At 36.1% G+C, this 17,754-nt stretch overlaps 2 protein-coding genes across 2 annotated transcripts in view; one reads left to right on the top strand and one right to left on the bottom strand.

The window, feature by feature from the left end:
- The window catches only part of LOC148952516 (vesicular glutamate transporter 1-like), a 71,924-nt gene extending 66,570 nt beyond the window's left edge, over positions 1–5,354 (top strand). The window contains exon 10 of the mRNA XM_089089218.1: positions 5,328–5,354. Coding sequence (XP_088945344.1) covers positions 5,328–5,354 — 27 coding nt within the window. The remainder of the gene's footprint in view (positions 1–5,327) is intronic.
- Positions 5,355–7,111: 1,757 nt separating this feature from the next.
- Positions 7,112–17,754, bottom strand: part of LOC148952515 (vesicular glutamate transporter 1-like) — a 282,421-nt gene continuing 271,778 nt past the window's right edge. The window contains exon 13 of the mRNA XM_089089939.1: positions 7,112–7,529. Coding sequence (XP_088946065.1) covers positions 7,251–7,529 — 279 coding nt within the window. The 3' untranslated portion in view covers positions 7,112–7,250. The remainder of the gene's footprint in view (positions 7,530–17,754) is intronic.

The following is a 17,754-nucleotide window of genomic DNA, read 5'->3' as shown; positions in this document are numbered from 1 at the left end:
TCCTGGGCAAAGCCTCTGAGAGGCACATAACTGAAGTTTTTCTCACCATACTATGATGTTACGGGGAGGAGGGGGTAGTAAACATTCAAACTGGTAAGGATTAAGAAAATCTATGAAAAGTTAAGAAAAGCTATTTCTGAATTTAATGCAGTAATAATTTTATTAAAATTGTATTTGCAACCGAGAGGACACAAACATTCTGTTATCCAAATAACAAGACATTGCCCATTTTATAATCTCATATTTGAAAAAAAACAAGTTTTTACAAATCATAGGCAGCGCGCTAGCGCTGCCTAAGTAAAGAACGATGTGGGCCCAATGTGTTTTTTTTATGTTTTTTTTTCTCCATACCCGGGCACTTCGCATCGAAGGAGTTGTCGTAGAAACTTCGAAAGGGGCTCATTCAATTGAAAATTGGAGTGGCTAGTACCCTTTTTATTAGTCGAAAGTGATTGGACGGCAACTACCCCCCCCCCACGCCCATCATTCCCACAACCACATCCAATCAAAATTTTGAGATAGCCATTTTTTTCAGTGTAGTTGATTTCCAGATAGAAAATATCTTTTTGAGGAGGACACTCCCCCACAACCCTCGAGGCAAGGGTTTTAGGTTTTGCCCTGAGGACATATAAGATCAATGTTGACACAATGTACAGTTTACTATTTTTTTCTTTAAAGCAGGGCAGTTCATATAGAAGGGGTCGTCGTAGAGACTTCAAAAGGGGTTCATTCGATTGGAAATAGAGAGTTCTAGTGCCCGTTTTAATAGTCGAAAGTGATTGGAGGGCAGCTAGCCCCCCTCAAGCCATTCATCTCCCCAAGCAAATCCAATCGAAATTTTGAGATAGCCATCTTGCTCAGCGTAGTTGATTTCCAGAAAGAAAATGTGTTTTTGAGGAGGACACTCCCCCACAACCCTCAGGGCAAGTGTTTTAAGTTTTGGCCTGGGGGCATATAAGGTTTTTATAGAAGGCGTTGTCGGAGAAACTTCAAAACAGGCTCATTCGATTGGAATTCAAAGGGCTAGTGCCCCTTTTAATATTCGAAAGTGATTGGAGGGCAACTAGCATCCCACGCCCATCATTTCCCCAAACACATCTAATCAAAATTGTGAAATAGCCATTTTGTTCAGCGTAGCTAATTTCCAGATAGAAAGTATGTTTTTGAGGAGGACACTCCCCCATAACCCTCAGGGCAAGGGTTTTAAGTTATGCCCCACAGCCCATCTTTCCCCCAAGCACATCCAATCAAAATTGTGAGATGCCATTTTGTTCGACGTATTTGATTCCCAGCAAAGGTTTTAAGTTATGCCCTGGGGACATATAAGGTTTTTATAGAACGCTTTGTCGCAGAAACTTCAAAAAAGACTAATTCGATTGGAAATTCAAAGGGCTGGTGCCCTTTTTAATAGTCAAAAGTGATTGGAGGGCAACCAGCCCTCCCCCCCACACCCATCATTCCCCCCAACACATCCAATCAAAATTTTGATATAGGCATTTGGCGGCGTAGCTGATTTCCAGATAGAAAATATCTTTTTGAGGAGGACACTCCCCCACAACCCTCGGGGCAAGGGTTTTAAGTTATAACCTGGGGCCATGTAAGGTTTTTATAGAAGGTGTTGTCGTAGAAACTTCAAAACAGGCTCATCCGATTGGAAATTCAAAGGGCTAGTGCCCTTTCTAATGGTAAAAAGGGATTGCGGGGTCACTAGACCCCCCCCCCCCATGCCTATCATTAAACCAAACACATCCAATCAAATTTGTGAAATCAGTTGTGATCTAATTTGCTCAGCGTAGTTTATTTCCGAATAGAAAATGTGTTTTTGAGGAGGATACTCCCCCCCAACCCTCAGGGCAAGGGTTTTAAGTTATGCCGTGGGGGCATATAAGGTTTTTTATATAAGCGGTTGTCGTAGAAACTTCAAAACAGGCTCATTCGAATTGAAATTCAAAGGGCTAGTGCCCTTTTTAATAGTTGAAGGTGATTGGAGGACAACTAGCCCCCCATGCCCATCATTCCCCCATACACATGCAATCAGAATTTTGAGATAGCCATTTTGTTCAGCGTAGGCTAGTTGATTTCCAGATAGAAAATATATTTTTTAGGAGGACACTCCCCCTAAACCTTCAGGGCAAGGGTTTTAAGTTATGCTTTGGGGCATGTAAGGTTTTTATAAGAAGATGTTGTCGTAGAAACTTCAAAACAGGCTCATTCGATTTGGAAATTCAAAGGGCTAGTTCTCTTCTTAATAGTCGAAAGTGATTGGAGGGGAACTAGCCCCTCCCCACGCCCATCATTCACCAAAACATATCAAATCAAAATTTTGAGATAGCCATTTTGTTCAGCGTAGTTGATGATAGGCAGCGTGCCAGCGCTGCCTAAGTAAAGAACGACGTGGATACAATGTGTTGTTTTTTTTTCTCCATACCCGGGCTCTTCATATCGAAGGAATTGTCGTAGAAAGTTCGAAAAGGGCTCATTTGATTGCAAATTGGAGTGGCTAGTGCCCTTTTAAATAGTCGAAAGTGATTGGAGGGCAACTAGCCCCTCCCCCCCCCCCCCACGCCCATCATTCCCCCAAATACATCCAATCAAAATTTTGAGATAGCCATTTTGTTCATCGTAGTTGATTTCCAGATAGAAAATATCTTTTTGAGGAGGACACTCCCCCAAAACCCTGAGGGCAAGGGTTTTAAGTTATGCCCTGGGGGCATATAAGATTTTTATAGAAGGCGTTGTCGTAGAAACTTCAAAAAAGGCTCATTCGATTGGAAATTCAAAGGGGTAGTGCCCTTTTTAATAGTCCAAAGCGATTGGAGGGCAACTAGCCCCCCCCCCACGCCCATCATTACCCCAAACACATCCAATCAAAATTTGAGATAGCCATTTGTTCAGCGTAGTTGATTTACAAATAGAAAATATGTTTTTGAGGAGGATACTCCGCCACAGTCTTCAGGGCAAGGGTTTTAAGTTATGCCCTGGGGGCATATAAGGTTTTTATAGAAGAAGTTGTCGTAGAAACTTCAGAAAAGGGCTTATTCGATTTGGAATTCAAAGGGATAGTGATCTTTTTAATAATCGAAAGTGTTTAGTAATATTTTTTGTTGTTGCTTTTGTTTAGACCAGGGCACTTCGTATCGAAGGAGTTGTCGTGGGAACTTCGAAAGGGGTTCATTCGATTGAAAATAGGAGGGGCTGATGCCCTTTTTAATAGTCGAAAGTGATTGGAGGGCAACTAATCCCCCTTCCACTCCCCCCCTCCCCTTTTCCCATTATATTTAAAAACTAAATGTTGCCTCAAGATCAAATCAAAATGCACTGTGATAATGCTAATTCCCAATAAGGCATCTCAGCAGTATCCCAAGAACGACTGAGGGTATTATGTTCAAACTTTTGAGGCTACTTCTGCTCTTAAAATTTAACCAAATCAAAATAGTGTAAGTGTATCAAAGCTATCAAATAAAGTAAACAGATTTTTTTGCGAATGGTATCAAGTTTTCCATTTCAGGTCAACTAGAGAAGGTATAAAACTAAGTTAAACAGTACTATTTGTGTCCAGATTTTTAAAATGGTGTATGTTGTAAAAAATTGCTGAAAATTTTTCTCCAGTATACAAATAGCAGACCAAACTATAAAGTCTTAGAAAACAAAAAGATTTAAAGTGTTATTTTCTTTTTCCCTGAAAAGACTTGACATAGTCTTTTGTCAATATAAAACACACATTGACATAGACAAAGTCTTTGTCTATGTCAATATAAAACGAACAGAAATTAATTAAAAAACATTTTCCACAAAATTAGTTTTTCAAAGAAAAGTAAAGAACTCCATTAAACAAAAAATGAGCAAAAATAAAATCAAATAATCTACTAAGCTCGAAACTACCGCAAATCAGCATCGATAAATAAATGAAACCCAAAATGAACAGAAAATAAAAAAATAACCGAGTCAAACTCAAAATGATCAGAAATTAACATAAGTTGGGCGCAAAACCCCTATGCCTTCCCAAGGCCAGAGCAAAATTTGCACTTTACTGAAAAAAATATAAATGTTTTTACTTTTTTAACTTTAATAAATCAAATAATTTTAAGATTTTGATTACTAAATATCAGTGTATGTATATTAAACTGACAATGCACATTCATTTGTATTTTTTTCAGTAAAGTGCAAATTATTTTCTGACCTTTTTTTTTTGCGAATAGTATCAAGTTTTCCATTTCAGGTCAACTAGAGGAGGTATGAAACTAAGTTAAACAGTACTATTTGTGTCCAGATTTTTAAAAGGGTGTATGTTGTTAAAAATTGCTGCAAATTTTCAGGTAGCAGGCCAGTAGCAGGCCAAACTATAAAGTCTTAAAAAACGAAAAGATTTAAATTATTATTTTCTTTTTCCCTGAAAAGACTATGTCAATATAAAACGAACAGAAATTAATCAAAAAAACTTTTTCCAGAAAATAAGTTTTTCAAAGAAAAGTAAAGAACTCCATTAAAGAAAAAATGAGCAAAAATAGAATCAAATAATCTACCAAGCTTGAAACTACCAAAAATCAGCATCGATAAATAAATAAAACCCAAAATGAACAGAAATTACAATAAATAACCGAGTCAAACTCAAAACGAGCAGAAATTAACGTAAGTTGGGCGCAAAACCCCTATGCCTTCCCAAAGCCAGGACAAAATTTGTACTTTACTGAAAAATACGAATGAATGTGCATTGTCAGTCTAATATACATATACTGATATTTAGTAATCAAAATGTTAATATTATTTGATTTATTAAAGTTATAAAAGTAAAAACATTTATATTTTTTCAGTAAAGTGTAAATTATGTCCTGGCCTTGGGAAGGCGTAGGGGTTTTGCGCCCAACTTACGTTAATTTCTGCTCGTTTTGAGTTTGACTCGGTTATTTATTGTAATTTCTGTTCGTTTTGGGTTTACTTATTTTGTGGAAAAAGTTTTTTTGATGTCATCTTCATTCGCAAAACATAGCCTAGCCATTTCCATCTTTCTCTCATTATAGCCCCAGAAAGCAAAATTGAATCACATTTTTCATAAGGCTTACTGCTTAAAATAAGGTCAGTCAGAAAAGTGTCCAAAAGAATCCGTAAACAATTCCTCTGGAAAACATCTAACAAGCCCTCCACCGCCATCCAGATTTTTTTTTAATTAATGAAAGTAAGGATCAACAATTAAAACTTAATTAATCAGATATTATTCTGTATATGAGGGGGCTTGCCCCCTCCTCAACATCTCACTTTTCGTGCTAATGTTTTTTAGTACTTTAAAAGGTTTTTTTTATTGCTCTAATTTAATGACCTTTGTGTTTCAGGAGTCGCTTTTACCAGGTTGTCCCTGAATGGGGTGGGAAGATGTTGTAAGGAAAGATTTAAGAGGGATGGGAACTTATTGGGAGGGCATAAAGAAGGACACTTTGAATGTTTTGGGAAGAGAGATGAGCGTGCGTGGCTGTGCTAGGCAACAATTTTTTTCTTATTAAAGACTATCTTAAAAAAAATTTGATAGTTTTTTTTATCCCCTTCTTTGTAATTGGAGCTGCTGATGGCAGACAAATATCATTCGTTTACGAACAAGAGTTTGTTAATATAACCAAAAAAATTTAGCTCTTAAATTGTAGTTGAAAGACTATAGAGTGAGGAAATGAACATACCGCAAAAAAAAAAAAATGGAAACAAAAATGACTTGGGGGGGGGGATTGTAAAACAGAAATATTTTATAGTTTGATTAAGTGATGCCCAAAAATTAAAAAATTAGGGGCTTAGGATGGCTCATGCTCGGGCTTATGACCAAAGCTGCCCCCCTCAAATTGTTCCTCAAGAAATTCTAGCTTATTTGCCTTGATTAGAAAAAAATGACTGTTGGTTAGCAAATATCTCATTCTAAACTAAATATTGTTTCAACAATATTCTAAATTCTTAACATCAATGAAATTTTTATTCGTTTCTGTTTCAAAGTCATTTCCGATTTAACTGATTGCACTCCTAATGTCTGAAAGTTGTATCAATTCACAACAATAGAGGGGGCACAAAAAGTATTCGTTAACGTCTAGAGGGAAAAAATTTGCCTTTTTAAAATCTGAGAGGGAAAATAATCTGGGGGGGGGGGCAGTCTCCTCTCTAGTTTATGTCTTGGATGCCTGAATATAGCCTTATTTAGAAACAAAAATTGACTCATTTGGACAGTTTCCACTGTATATGTTTCTAATTGGCCTATTTCTCACTAAGGACCAGTGACGTAGCTAGGGGTTAAAGGGGGGGGGGGGGGGTGACATCATGTTCACCCTGCAGCGGTGTTAGCAGTCACAGTTTTGGTTAGGATAACTCGTGAAATGTCCATCCTGATACCAATATGATACCACGCAAGCAGAATTTCCCCATCGGGAACAGGGATGGAGAACAGAACTTATGACGGAGCAGAGACCCCGAACCAGCTCACAACACCGGAACAACTCCAACCTTTTATACTCAATCTATCCTCGTCAGGGCATTCGTCAATGCATCTTTCATTTCAGTTAAAACAAAAAAATGAAAAAAACGCCAGGGATAATGGTTATAAAAATTCTTACTTTCTCCTAACTAGAAACACAATCAGAAAAACAAATACCTGCCAAATAGCAGTAGTCAACTGCAATGGGATGAAAACTCTATATTTAATATCTCGGGAAACTTAAAAAAGAATGATTCAACGTTGTTTCTTTGTCAGGTATTTATTTCTCTGATTGTACTTGAGGATGTTTATAACAACTGAAGTGAAAATGCTTATAACAACTGACCCTGATTTTTTTTTTTTTTTTAACTGGAATTCTCTGCTCTGTTTATTCCATTTTTAATTGTCCGCTTTACGCATATCTGGTCCAAAGCAATACATAGCAATAACTGCAGTTTTTTTATTAAGTGATTTATTACTGGCTTTCTTGATGTTTAAAAACATTTTTAGGGGATTTGAATAAAAAAAAACTTTTAAGACTTTGAAAAATGTCTTTTTCGTATATGTATTAGAATAAAAAAATGTTGAAAACTTTTCCTATTACATTTTTTTGGATTGCTGCCCATTTATTACTTATCAGTATAAGGGCCTATGCAATATATTTTTCGAAGGGCTTAATTTTAATAAAAGTCATCAATATAACACACCATTAAAAAGAACATTCGAAACAATTCTTATAATTTCGCAAATAGTATAAACAATTAAATAACGGTAAAAGCAAAAAAAAATTACAGACGACCATTATTATTTATTGCCTAAAAGGGTTGGTTGACATATTCACTGCCTCTGTACTAGTATAAGGAGGAGGTGGGGCCGAATAACGAGGCTCACTTGGGTAGCTTCTAGTATCATAGTTTTGAGCACTGTAAGGATTATTAGGTTGCTGTACAAAGTTAGCTTGGTTGTTGAAATCAGGTGCCTGGTCCCACTGTTGAGACGCCCATGTAAGAGGATCCGTCTTTGGATCGGGTTCAACTGAGCCATAGTTGATATACTTTCCATTTGGGAGATCGTTTGTGATTGTATCCTGTAAAAAAAACATCAAAAGTCAAGGTAATAATGATTCATACTTATATTACTGAAAATAAAAAAAAGTGTTTTGACTGAAAACATTTTGACTTATATTATTTTGATTCAAAGCATTTTGACTTATATTAATGAAAGTCAAACAAGTACTCCAAAAAGTATTTTGGAAAGACCCGCCCACCACTCCCCCAAACATCCAATAGAAAAGCATCATCTATTATAGTCTTCAGTAAATACCGTTGAACAAAAAAAAAAACATTTTTTTCAATTCCTCATTTTAAGAATTTTTACTGTATACTAAGGGATATTGCTTACAAACACCATGACGATACCACTCCTACCTCATCTTCAAACAACAAATGGCCATAGAATGATCTATATATGATAAATACCAAGACCTACCTATACCAAGGTATTTGAACTTTTTGAAGATTGAAACTCCTTTACCCAGCTAGAGTATTACAGAGAGTCAAAATATTGCCAAGTATAATCTTTAGAAGGTTTACAGTGATAAAAAAAAAGAGAATGCACATCAACAATATTTATACAGTGAAAAGAGGAAGACCCCCCCCCCCCTCTTCCAAAAAATACATGAGAGTGTTCTGGGAAGGTTCTGAGCGTAAATAAGGTTACAATTATATTCAGCTGAAGCCGAAAAGAATTTAAGATCAAATAAATTGTATAAATTCATTTTTAGACGGTGTTATATAATTAAGACACAAGATTTGTTTATTTTTTTTTCCATATCCTATTCTGTGCCTTTTATTCTATATTCTCTGAAAAGTAAGAAAGACAAAGTTTGAATAATTTAGCTCGATCATCACTCAATCACCTCAGCAGAGAAAGCCCCGGAATAGTTGGATCTGCAAATGAACATTGATAAAACAAATAGCGTTATATTTTTTTTTTCAAAATTAAACAAGAAGTGACTTATTATATTAGATTGAAATGAAACATGTACATATATAAGATATATATATATATATATATATATATATATATATATATATATATATATATATATATATATATATATATATATACGTATATATACATATATATACATAAATATATACATATATATATATATATATATATATATATATATATATATATATATATATATATATATATATATATATATATATATATATATATATATATATATATATATATATATATATATATATATATATATATATATATATATATATATATATATATATATATATATATATATATGTATATATATATATATATATATATATATATATATATATATATATATATATATATATATATATATATATATATATATATATATATATATATATATATATATATATATATATATATATATATATATATATAATATATATATATATATATATATATATATATATATATATATATACATTTATATCGTGCGGTTAAAAGGGTCCGGATTAATTTCGAGATTTCAAATGGTTGTAGCATGAGTCATTGTTTAAAACTGAACAAAGATTGGAGAGATGTTTAAGTGTGACCTGCAGTAGTGGGAGGGGCTCTATATGATACTGGAAACGGACCGAATTTTTGTATTCATTATTACTTTTATTTCGAATGAACTTTTAACGCATCCATTGCTAGGCTAGTTTTCCGAATAGTGTACACTGTTTTTCCGTGTCTTTTGAACCGGAGTAATTTCACTTGGATTGAGTTAAACTGGGATTTTAGCCGAAATTAATTGGCTTTTAAAGAAAAGATGGCAAAATGTCTGAGGTTAAAAGGCTATTGCGTTTCAGGGGAAAGTGAAAGAAGAATTGTAAAATAGAAGCTGCTGGATATGAAGGGGTGTTTAAGTGGGACCCGCAGTGGGGGTGATGGGAATGGGGGCCGATTTTTTTTTATTCATTGTTAATTTTATTTCGAATGAACTTTTGACGCATCAATCGCTAGGCTAGAATCTCAATAGTGTAGCACATATGTGTATTTAATATCATTTCCTGTGATATGTCTAATATAATAATAATAATTTATTTTTGACTCACTAGTAGAGGTGACCCTAAAGCCCCCATTGCCCTCCCCTGCTGCCACCTATAACTTTTTTTACATAATTCATTGATGATTATGTGTGTCGGTCGATTTATTTGATGTTTTTTATGGATTTTGTCAGTGAGAATTTGAAAAACAGGAATTTTGTCACATTTTTGTATGTTTTTATGGACTTTGTCAGTGAGAATTTGAAAAAACTGGATGTTTTATGGTTTTTGTCAGTTAGAATTTGAAAAACAGGAATTTTGTCACATTTATGGATGGTTTTATGGTTTTTGTCAGTGAGAAAGAAAAAACAGGAACTTTCTCACTTTCATGGATGTCAACAGCAATTTATGTATGTTTCATGGTTTTCGTCAGTGAGAATGGAAAAACAGTATTTTTCTCACTTTGCTGTCAGTCATTAATCAAATTGTTTCCGGGCAAAGTTTAGTAATGTCTGACAGGTACTGCTCCAGGAATAGATCCAAGTCATTAATGTCTTTGCCTCGGGAACAGTTCTACTGGTCGAACTCCAAAGGATATTAATAACCACAGGCCATGGAAACAATTAGGCAAGAAACATCTTAGCGATGAATTGTTTTAGCGCGCGAGAAGGTTTCCTATTAATTTGAAATGCGTTAGCACAGAGATGCCAATAACAAAGGAACACGCTGAATTTGCGTTTAGGGATTATTTGGGCGAAACCGTTTTAGACAGGTTATGGAACTATTTCGGCGAAACAGATAGAGACATTTTAAAAGAAGATTTTTGAAGAGATTTTAGAAGAGAATTTAATGGTGAAACTCTGTGGTCGTTATAATACACAAGTTTCATTTGAACAGTGTTGTGAGGTCCTCTAACCCAACCCCAAAGGGTTCCAATCCTCCTACCCCAACCCCGAAGGAAGCCCCCGGTCCTCAAAGCCCCCCAAACTCCCAAAGGGCCTCCACCGGTCCCCAAATGTCCCCCAGGCTCCCAACTGTCCCCCCGGACACTCAAAGGCCCCCCAAGCTCCCAAAGGGCCACCGGCGCCCCCAAGGCCCACCCAGACCCCCACAAGCCCGCCCCCGGCCCCCCAAAGGCACATCGAGCTTCCAAAAGACCAACAGGGTCCCAAAGGCCCTCCACCGGTCCCCAAATGTCCCCCAGGCACCCAAAGACCCTCCCTGTGCCCCAAAGGCCCTCCCCCGGGCCCCAAAGGTCCCCCCGAGCTCCCACAGGACCACCGGCCCACAAGGGACCCACAGACCCTCAAAGGCTCTCCCCGAGCACCCGTCTTTCGTAGTTGTGAGGTGTCTGAAACATTTGATTTGGGATGTGTAGTTTGCTATTTTCGACTTTTCTGAGCTATGTTTCTTAGCCGTTCATAGGTATGCGTTGTCAGAAAAATATGATTTGGGATGTATAGTTTGCTATTTCAGGCTTTTCTGAGCTAAGGTTTTCTAGTATTTCGTAGGTGAATGTTGACTGAAACCAATAGTTTGGGATGAATAGTTTGCTATTTTTGACTTTTCTGAGCTAGGTTTCTTAGTCTTTCGTTGGTGGGTGTTGACTGAAACCGATGATTTGGGATATGTAGTTTGCTATTTTTGGCTTTTCTGAGCTGGATTTCTTAGTCTTTCATAGGTGTGTGTTGTATGAAACCTATGATTTGGGCTGGGTGGATTGCTACTTTTGACTTTTCTGAGCTGGATTTCTTAGCCTTTCATAGGTGTTTGTTGTCTGAAAACTATAGTTTGGGATGACTAGTTTGCTATTTTTGACTTTTCTGAGCTAGGTTTCTTAGCCGTTCATAGGTGAGTGTTGTCTGAAACCTATGATTTGGGATATGTAATTTGCTATTTCCGACTTTTCATAACCGGATTTCTTAGTCTTTCGTAGGTGTGTGGTGTCTGAAACCTATGATTTGGGATGTGTGGGTTGCTATTTTTTTGACTTTTCTGAGCTGGATTTCTTAGCCATTCGTAGGTGTGTGTTGACTGAAACCTATGATTTGGGATGGTTAATTTGCTATTTTTGACTTTTCTGAGCTAGATTTCTTAGCCTATCATATGTGTGTCCTTTCAGAAAATTATGATTTGGGAGGTGTAGTTTGCTTTTTGGACTTTTCAGAGTTAGGATTCTTAGTCCCTCATAGGTGTTTGTTGTCTGAAACTTCGAGTTTGGGATGAATAGTTGGCTATTTCAGACTTTTCTGAGCTAAGGTTCCTTAGTATTTCGTAGGTGAATGCTGTCTGAAACTTATAATTTGGGATATGTAAATTACTATTTCGGGCTTTTCTGAGTTGGATTTCTTAGTCTTTCATAGGTGTGTGGTGTCTGAAACCTATGATTTGGGATGTGGAGTTTGCTATTTTCGACTTTTCTGAGCTAGGTTTCTTAGCCTTTCATAGGTATGTGTTGTCAGAACATTATGATTTGGCATGTGTAGTTTGCTATTTCAGGCTTTTCTGAGCTAAGGTTTTCTAGTATTTCGTAGGTGAATGTTGTCAGAAACCAATAGTTTGGGATGTGTAATTTGCTATTTCCGACTTTTCATAACTGATTTCTTAGTCTTTCGTAGGTGTGTGTTGTCTGAAACCTATGATTTGGGATGTGTGGGTTGCTATTTCAGGCTTTTCTGAGTTGTATTTCTTAGTCTTTCATAGGTGTGTAGTGTCTGAAACCTATGATTTGTGGTGGGTGGATTGCTACTTTTGACCTTTCTGAGCTGGATTTCATATCCTTTCATAGGTGTTTTTTGTCTGAAACATATAGTTTGGGATGACTAGTTTGCTATTTTTGACTTTTTTGAGCTAGGTTTCTTAGCCGTTCATAGGTGAGTGTTGTCTGAAACCTATGATTTGGGATATGTAATTTTCTATTTCTGACTTTTCATAACCTGATTTGTTATTCTTTCGTAGGTGTGTGATGTCTGAAACCTATGATTTGGGGGTGTGTGGGTTGATATTTTTTGACTTTTCTGAGCAGGATTTCATAGCCATTCGTAGGTGTGTGTTGACTGAAACCTATGATTTGGGATGGTTAATTTGCTATTTTTGACTTTTTTGAGCTAGATTTCTTAGCCACTCATAGGAGTGTGTTGTCTGAAACTTATGATTTGGGAAGCACACGAAAACTTAAATGCACACAAAAACTTACACACACACACACACACACACAAAACTTACACACACAAACACACGAAAACTCACACACACACGCAAAACTTACACACACACAAAAACTTACACACACAAACACACAGACACACACACACACACACACACACACACACACACACACACACACACACACACACACACACACACACAAAAAAACACACAAAAAAAAAAAAACAAAAACAAACAAAAAAAAAAAAACTTACACAAAAACACAAAAAAACTCAAACACACACGCACAAAAACTTACACACACACACACTCACAAAACTTACACATAAACACACGAAAACTTACACAAACACGCCAAAACTTACAAACACAAAAACTTACACATGCACACGAAAACTTACACACACACACGAAAACTTACACACACACGCCATAAACACAAACACACACACACACAAACTTACACACACACACACACACAAAAAAACTTACACATGCACACGAAAACTTACATGCACACAAAAACTTACATGCACACAAAAACTTACACACACACACACACACAAACTTACACACACACACACACGAAAACTCACACACACACACGCCAAAACTTACACACACACAAAAACTTACACACACACACACAAACACATACACAAAAACTTACACATGAACACAAAAAAACTCACACACACACACGCCAAAACTTAAACACACACAAAAACTTACACACACACATACACAAAAACTAACACACACACACACAAAAAAACTTACACACACACACACACACACACACAAAACTTACACACACACACGAAAACTTACACACACACGCCAAAACTTACACACACAAAACTTACACACACACACACACACACACACACACAAACTTACAAACACACACACAAAAAACTTACACACACACAAAAATTACACACACACACATACACACACACACACACACAAACTTACACAAACACACAAAAGATTATATCCACACGCAATAGACTAGACACACAAAACTTACACACACACACAAAAACTTACACACACGCACAAAAACTTACACACACACACAAAAACTAACACACACACACACTACAACTTACACACACACGCCAAAACTAACACACACACACAAAAACTTACACACACACACACAAAAACACACGCAAACAAACTAACACCTTCACACTAAAACTAAAAATAACACAAAAAATAATACACACACACATGAAAACTTACACACACACGTCAAAACTTACACACACAAAAACTTACACACACACACACACACAAAAACAAACACCCACACGCAAAAACAAAAACACACACACAAAAACTAACACGCACACAAACTTACACACACACACACACACACAAAAAAACACACACACACACTAAAACCTACACACACACGCAAAAAATTACACACACAAAAACTTACACACACACACACACAAACATACACACACACACACAAAAAACTAACACACACAAAAAATAACACACACACACATACACACACACACATACACACAAACTTACACAAACACACAAAAAACTTATATTTTTGTATGTGTGTGTGTGTGTATGTGTGTGTGTATGTGTGTGTATGTGTGTGTGTAAATGTGAGAGTGAAAGAGTGAATGTATGAGGGTGTGAGAGAGTGTGTGTCTCATGTGTGTGTGTGTATGTGTGTGTATGTGTGTGTGTATGTGTGTTTGTATGTGTGTGTATATGTGTGTGTGTGTGTGTATGTGTGTGTGTGTGTATAAGTGTGTTTATGTGTGTGTGTTTGTGTGACTGTTTTTGTGTGTGTGTGTGTTTTTATGTATGTATGTTTGTGTGTATGTGTGTGTGCATGTTAGTTTTTGTGTGCATATGTAGGTTTTTGTGTGTGTGTGTGTGTGTGTGTCTGTATGTGTGAGAATTTGTGTGTGTAAGTGTGTGTGTGTGTATGAGTGTGTGAGTAAGTTTTAGTGTGTGTGTGTGTGTGTGAGTTTTTGTGTGTGTGTGTGTGTGTGTAAGTTTTTGTGTGTGTGTAAGTTTTTGCGTGTGGGTGTAGATGTTTGTGTGTGTGTGTGTGTGTGTGTAAGTTTTTGTGTGTGTAAGTTTTTGTGTGTGTGTGTGTAAGTTTTGCGTGTGGGTGTAAGTTTGTGTGTGTTTGTGTGTTTAAGTTTTTGTTTGTCTAAGCTTTTGTGTGTGTAAGTTTTGTCGTGTGTGTGTGTCATTTTTCGTGTGTGTGTGTGTAAGTTTTTGTGTGCATGTAAGTTTTCGCGTGCTTGTGTTATTTTTTGTGTGTGTTTTTGTGTGTGTGTTTTTGTTTGTGTGTGTGTGTGTTTAAGTTTTTACGTGTGTGTGTAAGTTTTCGCGTGTGTGTGTGTAAGTGTTTGTGTGTGTGTGTGTTTGTTTTTGTGCGTGTGTGTTAGTTTTTGTGTGTTTTTTTATTTTTTTGTTTGTCTTTTCTTTTTCGTGTTGTTTTTATTTTTGTGTGTGTTTGTGTATGTTTGTGTGTGTGTGTGTGTGTGTGTATGTGTGTGTGTGTAAGTTTTTGTGTGTGTAAGTTTTTTGTGTGTGTGTGTGTAAGTTTGTGTGTGTGTGTGTGTAAGTTTGTGTGTCTGTAAGTTTTGGCGTGTGTGTGTAAGTTTTGTGTGTGTTTGTGTGTTTGTGTTTTTTTTTGTGAGTGTGTTTTTTTGTGTGTGTGTGTAAGTTTTGGTGTGTGGGTGTAAGTATTTGTGTGTGTGTAAGTTTTTGTGTGTCTAAGCTTTTGTGTGTGTCAGTTTTGACGTGTGTGTGTCAGTTTTCGTGTGTGTGTGTATATGTTTTTTTGTGCATGTAAGTTTTTGTGTTCATATGTAATTTTTGTGTGTGTGTGTGTGTGTGTTTTTGTGTTATTGGGTTTGTGGGTTGATTTTGGTGCGTGTGTGTAATAGTTCGTGTGTGTGTGTGTAAGTTTTTGTGTGTGTGTGTAAGTTTTTGTGCGTGTGTTTTAGTTTTTGTGTGTGTGTGTATTTTTTTGTGTTTCTAATCATTGCTGTGGGGGATTAGTTTTTTGTGTTTGTTTGTAAGATTGTGTGTGTTTGTGTGTGTGTTTGTGTGTGTGTTAGTTTTTGTGTGTGTTTTTTTTTGCGGTGTGTGTTTTTTTTCGTGTGTGTGTTTTTTTTTTTTGTGTGTGTGTTTGTTTGTGTGTGTGTGTTAGTTTTTTTGAGTGTTAGTTTATTTGTGTGTGTCTTTGTTTTTGAGTGTGTGTGTTAGTTTTTGTGTGTGTGTGTGTGTAATTTTTTGTGTGTCTAAGCTTTTGTGTGTGTAAGTTTTGTAGTGTGTGTGTAAGTTTTAGTGTGTGTGTGTATTAGTTTTTGTGTGCTTGTTAGTTTTGGTTTGAATGTTTAAGTTTTTGTGTGTGTGTGTGTGTGTGTGTGTGTAAGTTTTTTGTGTGTGTGTGTAATTTTTGGCGTGTGTGTGTAAGGTTTCGTGTGTGTGTGTGTAAGTTTTTGTGTGTGTGTGTAAGTTTTTGTGCGTGTTTTCAAGTTTTTGTGTGTGTGTAAGTTTTTGTGTGTCTAAGCTATTGTGTGTGGATATAAGTTTTTTGTGTGTTTTTGTGTGTGTGTGTGTGTGTGTGTGTGTGTGTGTGTGTGTTTTATTTTTTGTGTGTGCGTTAGTTTTTGTGTGTGTGTGTGTGTGTGTTTGTGTGTGTGTCTGTGTGTGTGTGTGTGTATGTTTTTGTGTGTGTAAGTTTTGGCGTGTGTGTGTAAGTTTTGGTGTGTGTGTGTGTGTAAGTTTTGTGTGTGTTTGTGTGTGTGTGTAAGTTTTTGTGCGTCTGTGTGTGTGAGTTTTTGTGTATATGTGTGTGTGTGTGTGTGTAAGTTTTTGTGTGTTTGTAAGTTTTGGCGTGTGTGTGTGTGAGTTTTTTTTTTGTTCATGTGTAAGTTTTTGTGTATGTGTATGTGTGTTTGTTTTTTATTTTGTTTGTGTGTTTTTGTTTTTGCGCTTTTTTTTTTTTTTGGTCGTGTGTGTGTGTGTGTGTATTTTTTTTTTTTGTGTGTTTATGTATTTTTTTGTGTTGATGTAATTTTTTGTGTGAATTTAAGTTTTAGTGTGATTGTGTATGTTTTTGTGTGTGTGTGTGTGTGTGTAAGTTTGTGTGTGTGTGTGTGTGTGTGTATTTGTGGGAGTTTTTGTTTTTGTGTTAGTGTGTGTGTGTGTGTAAGTTTTCGTGTTCATGTGTAAGTTTTTGTGTGTGTAAGTTTTGGCGTGTGTGTGTAAGTTTTCGTGTGTGTATGTGTAAGTTTTGTGAGTGTGTGTGTGTGTAAGTTTTTTTGCGTGTGTGTGTGAGTTTTTTTGTGTTCTTGTGTAAGTTTTTGTGTGTGTGTGTGTGTTTGTGTGTGTGTGTGCGTATGTTTTTTTGTGTGTTTTATTTTTTGCGTGTGTGTGTGTGTTTTAGTGTTTTTGTGTGTGTCATTTTTTTGTGTGTGTGTGTGTGTGTTTATTTTTTTGTGTGAATTTAAGTTTTTGTGTGCATGTAAGTTTTCGTGTGCTTCCCAAATCATAAGTTTCAGACAACACACTCCTATGAGTGGCTAAGAAATCTAGCTCAGAAAAGTCAAAAATAGCAAATTAACCATCCCAAATCATATGTTTCAGTCAACACACACCTATGAATGGCTATGAAATCCTGCTCAGAAAAGTCAAAAAATATCAACCCACACACCCCCAAATCATAGGTTTCAGATATCACACAACTACGAAAGACTAAGAAATCTGTTTATGAAAAGTCAGAAATAGCAAATTACATATCCCAAATCATAGGTTTCAGACAACACTCACCTATGAACGGCTAAGAAACCTAGCTCAAAAAAGTCAAAAATAGCAAACTAGTCATCCCAAACTATATGTCTCAGACAACAAACACCTATGAAAGGCTAAGAAATCCAGCTCAGAAAAGTCAAAAGTATCAATCCACCCACCCCAAATCATAGTTTTCAGACACTACACACCTATGAAATACAAAGAAATAAAACTCAGACAAGCAATAAATACAAAAACACAAATCCCAAATCATAGTTTTCAGACAACACACACCTACGAAAG

The sequence above is a fragment of the Artemia sp. Qi Xiang Cuo genome, chromosome 5 (assembly GCF_049724085.1).
Source record: "Artemia sp. Qi Xiang Cuo chromosome 5, ASM4972408v1, whole genome shotgun sequence".
Classification (NCBI taxonomy): Eukaryota; Metazoa; Arthropoda; class Branchiopoda; order Anostraca; family Artemiidae; genus Artemia; species Artemia sp. Qi Xiang Cuo.
The sequence above is the reverse complement of the archived record's forward strand: the minus strand, read 5'-3'. Positions and strand labels throughout refer to the sequence as shown.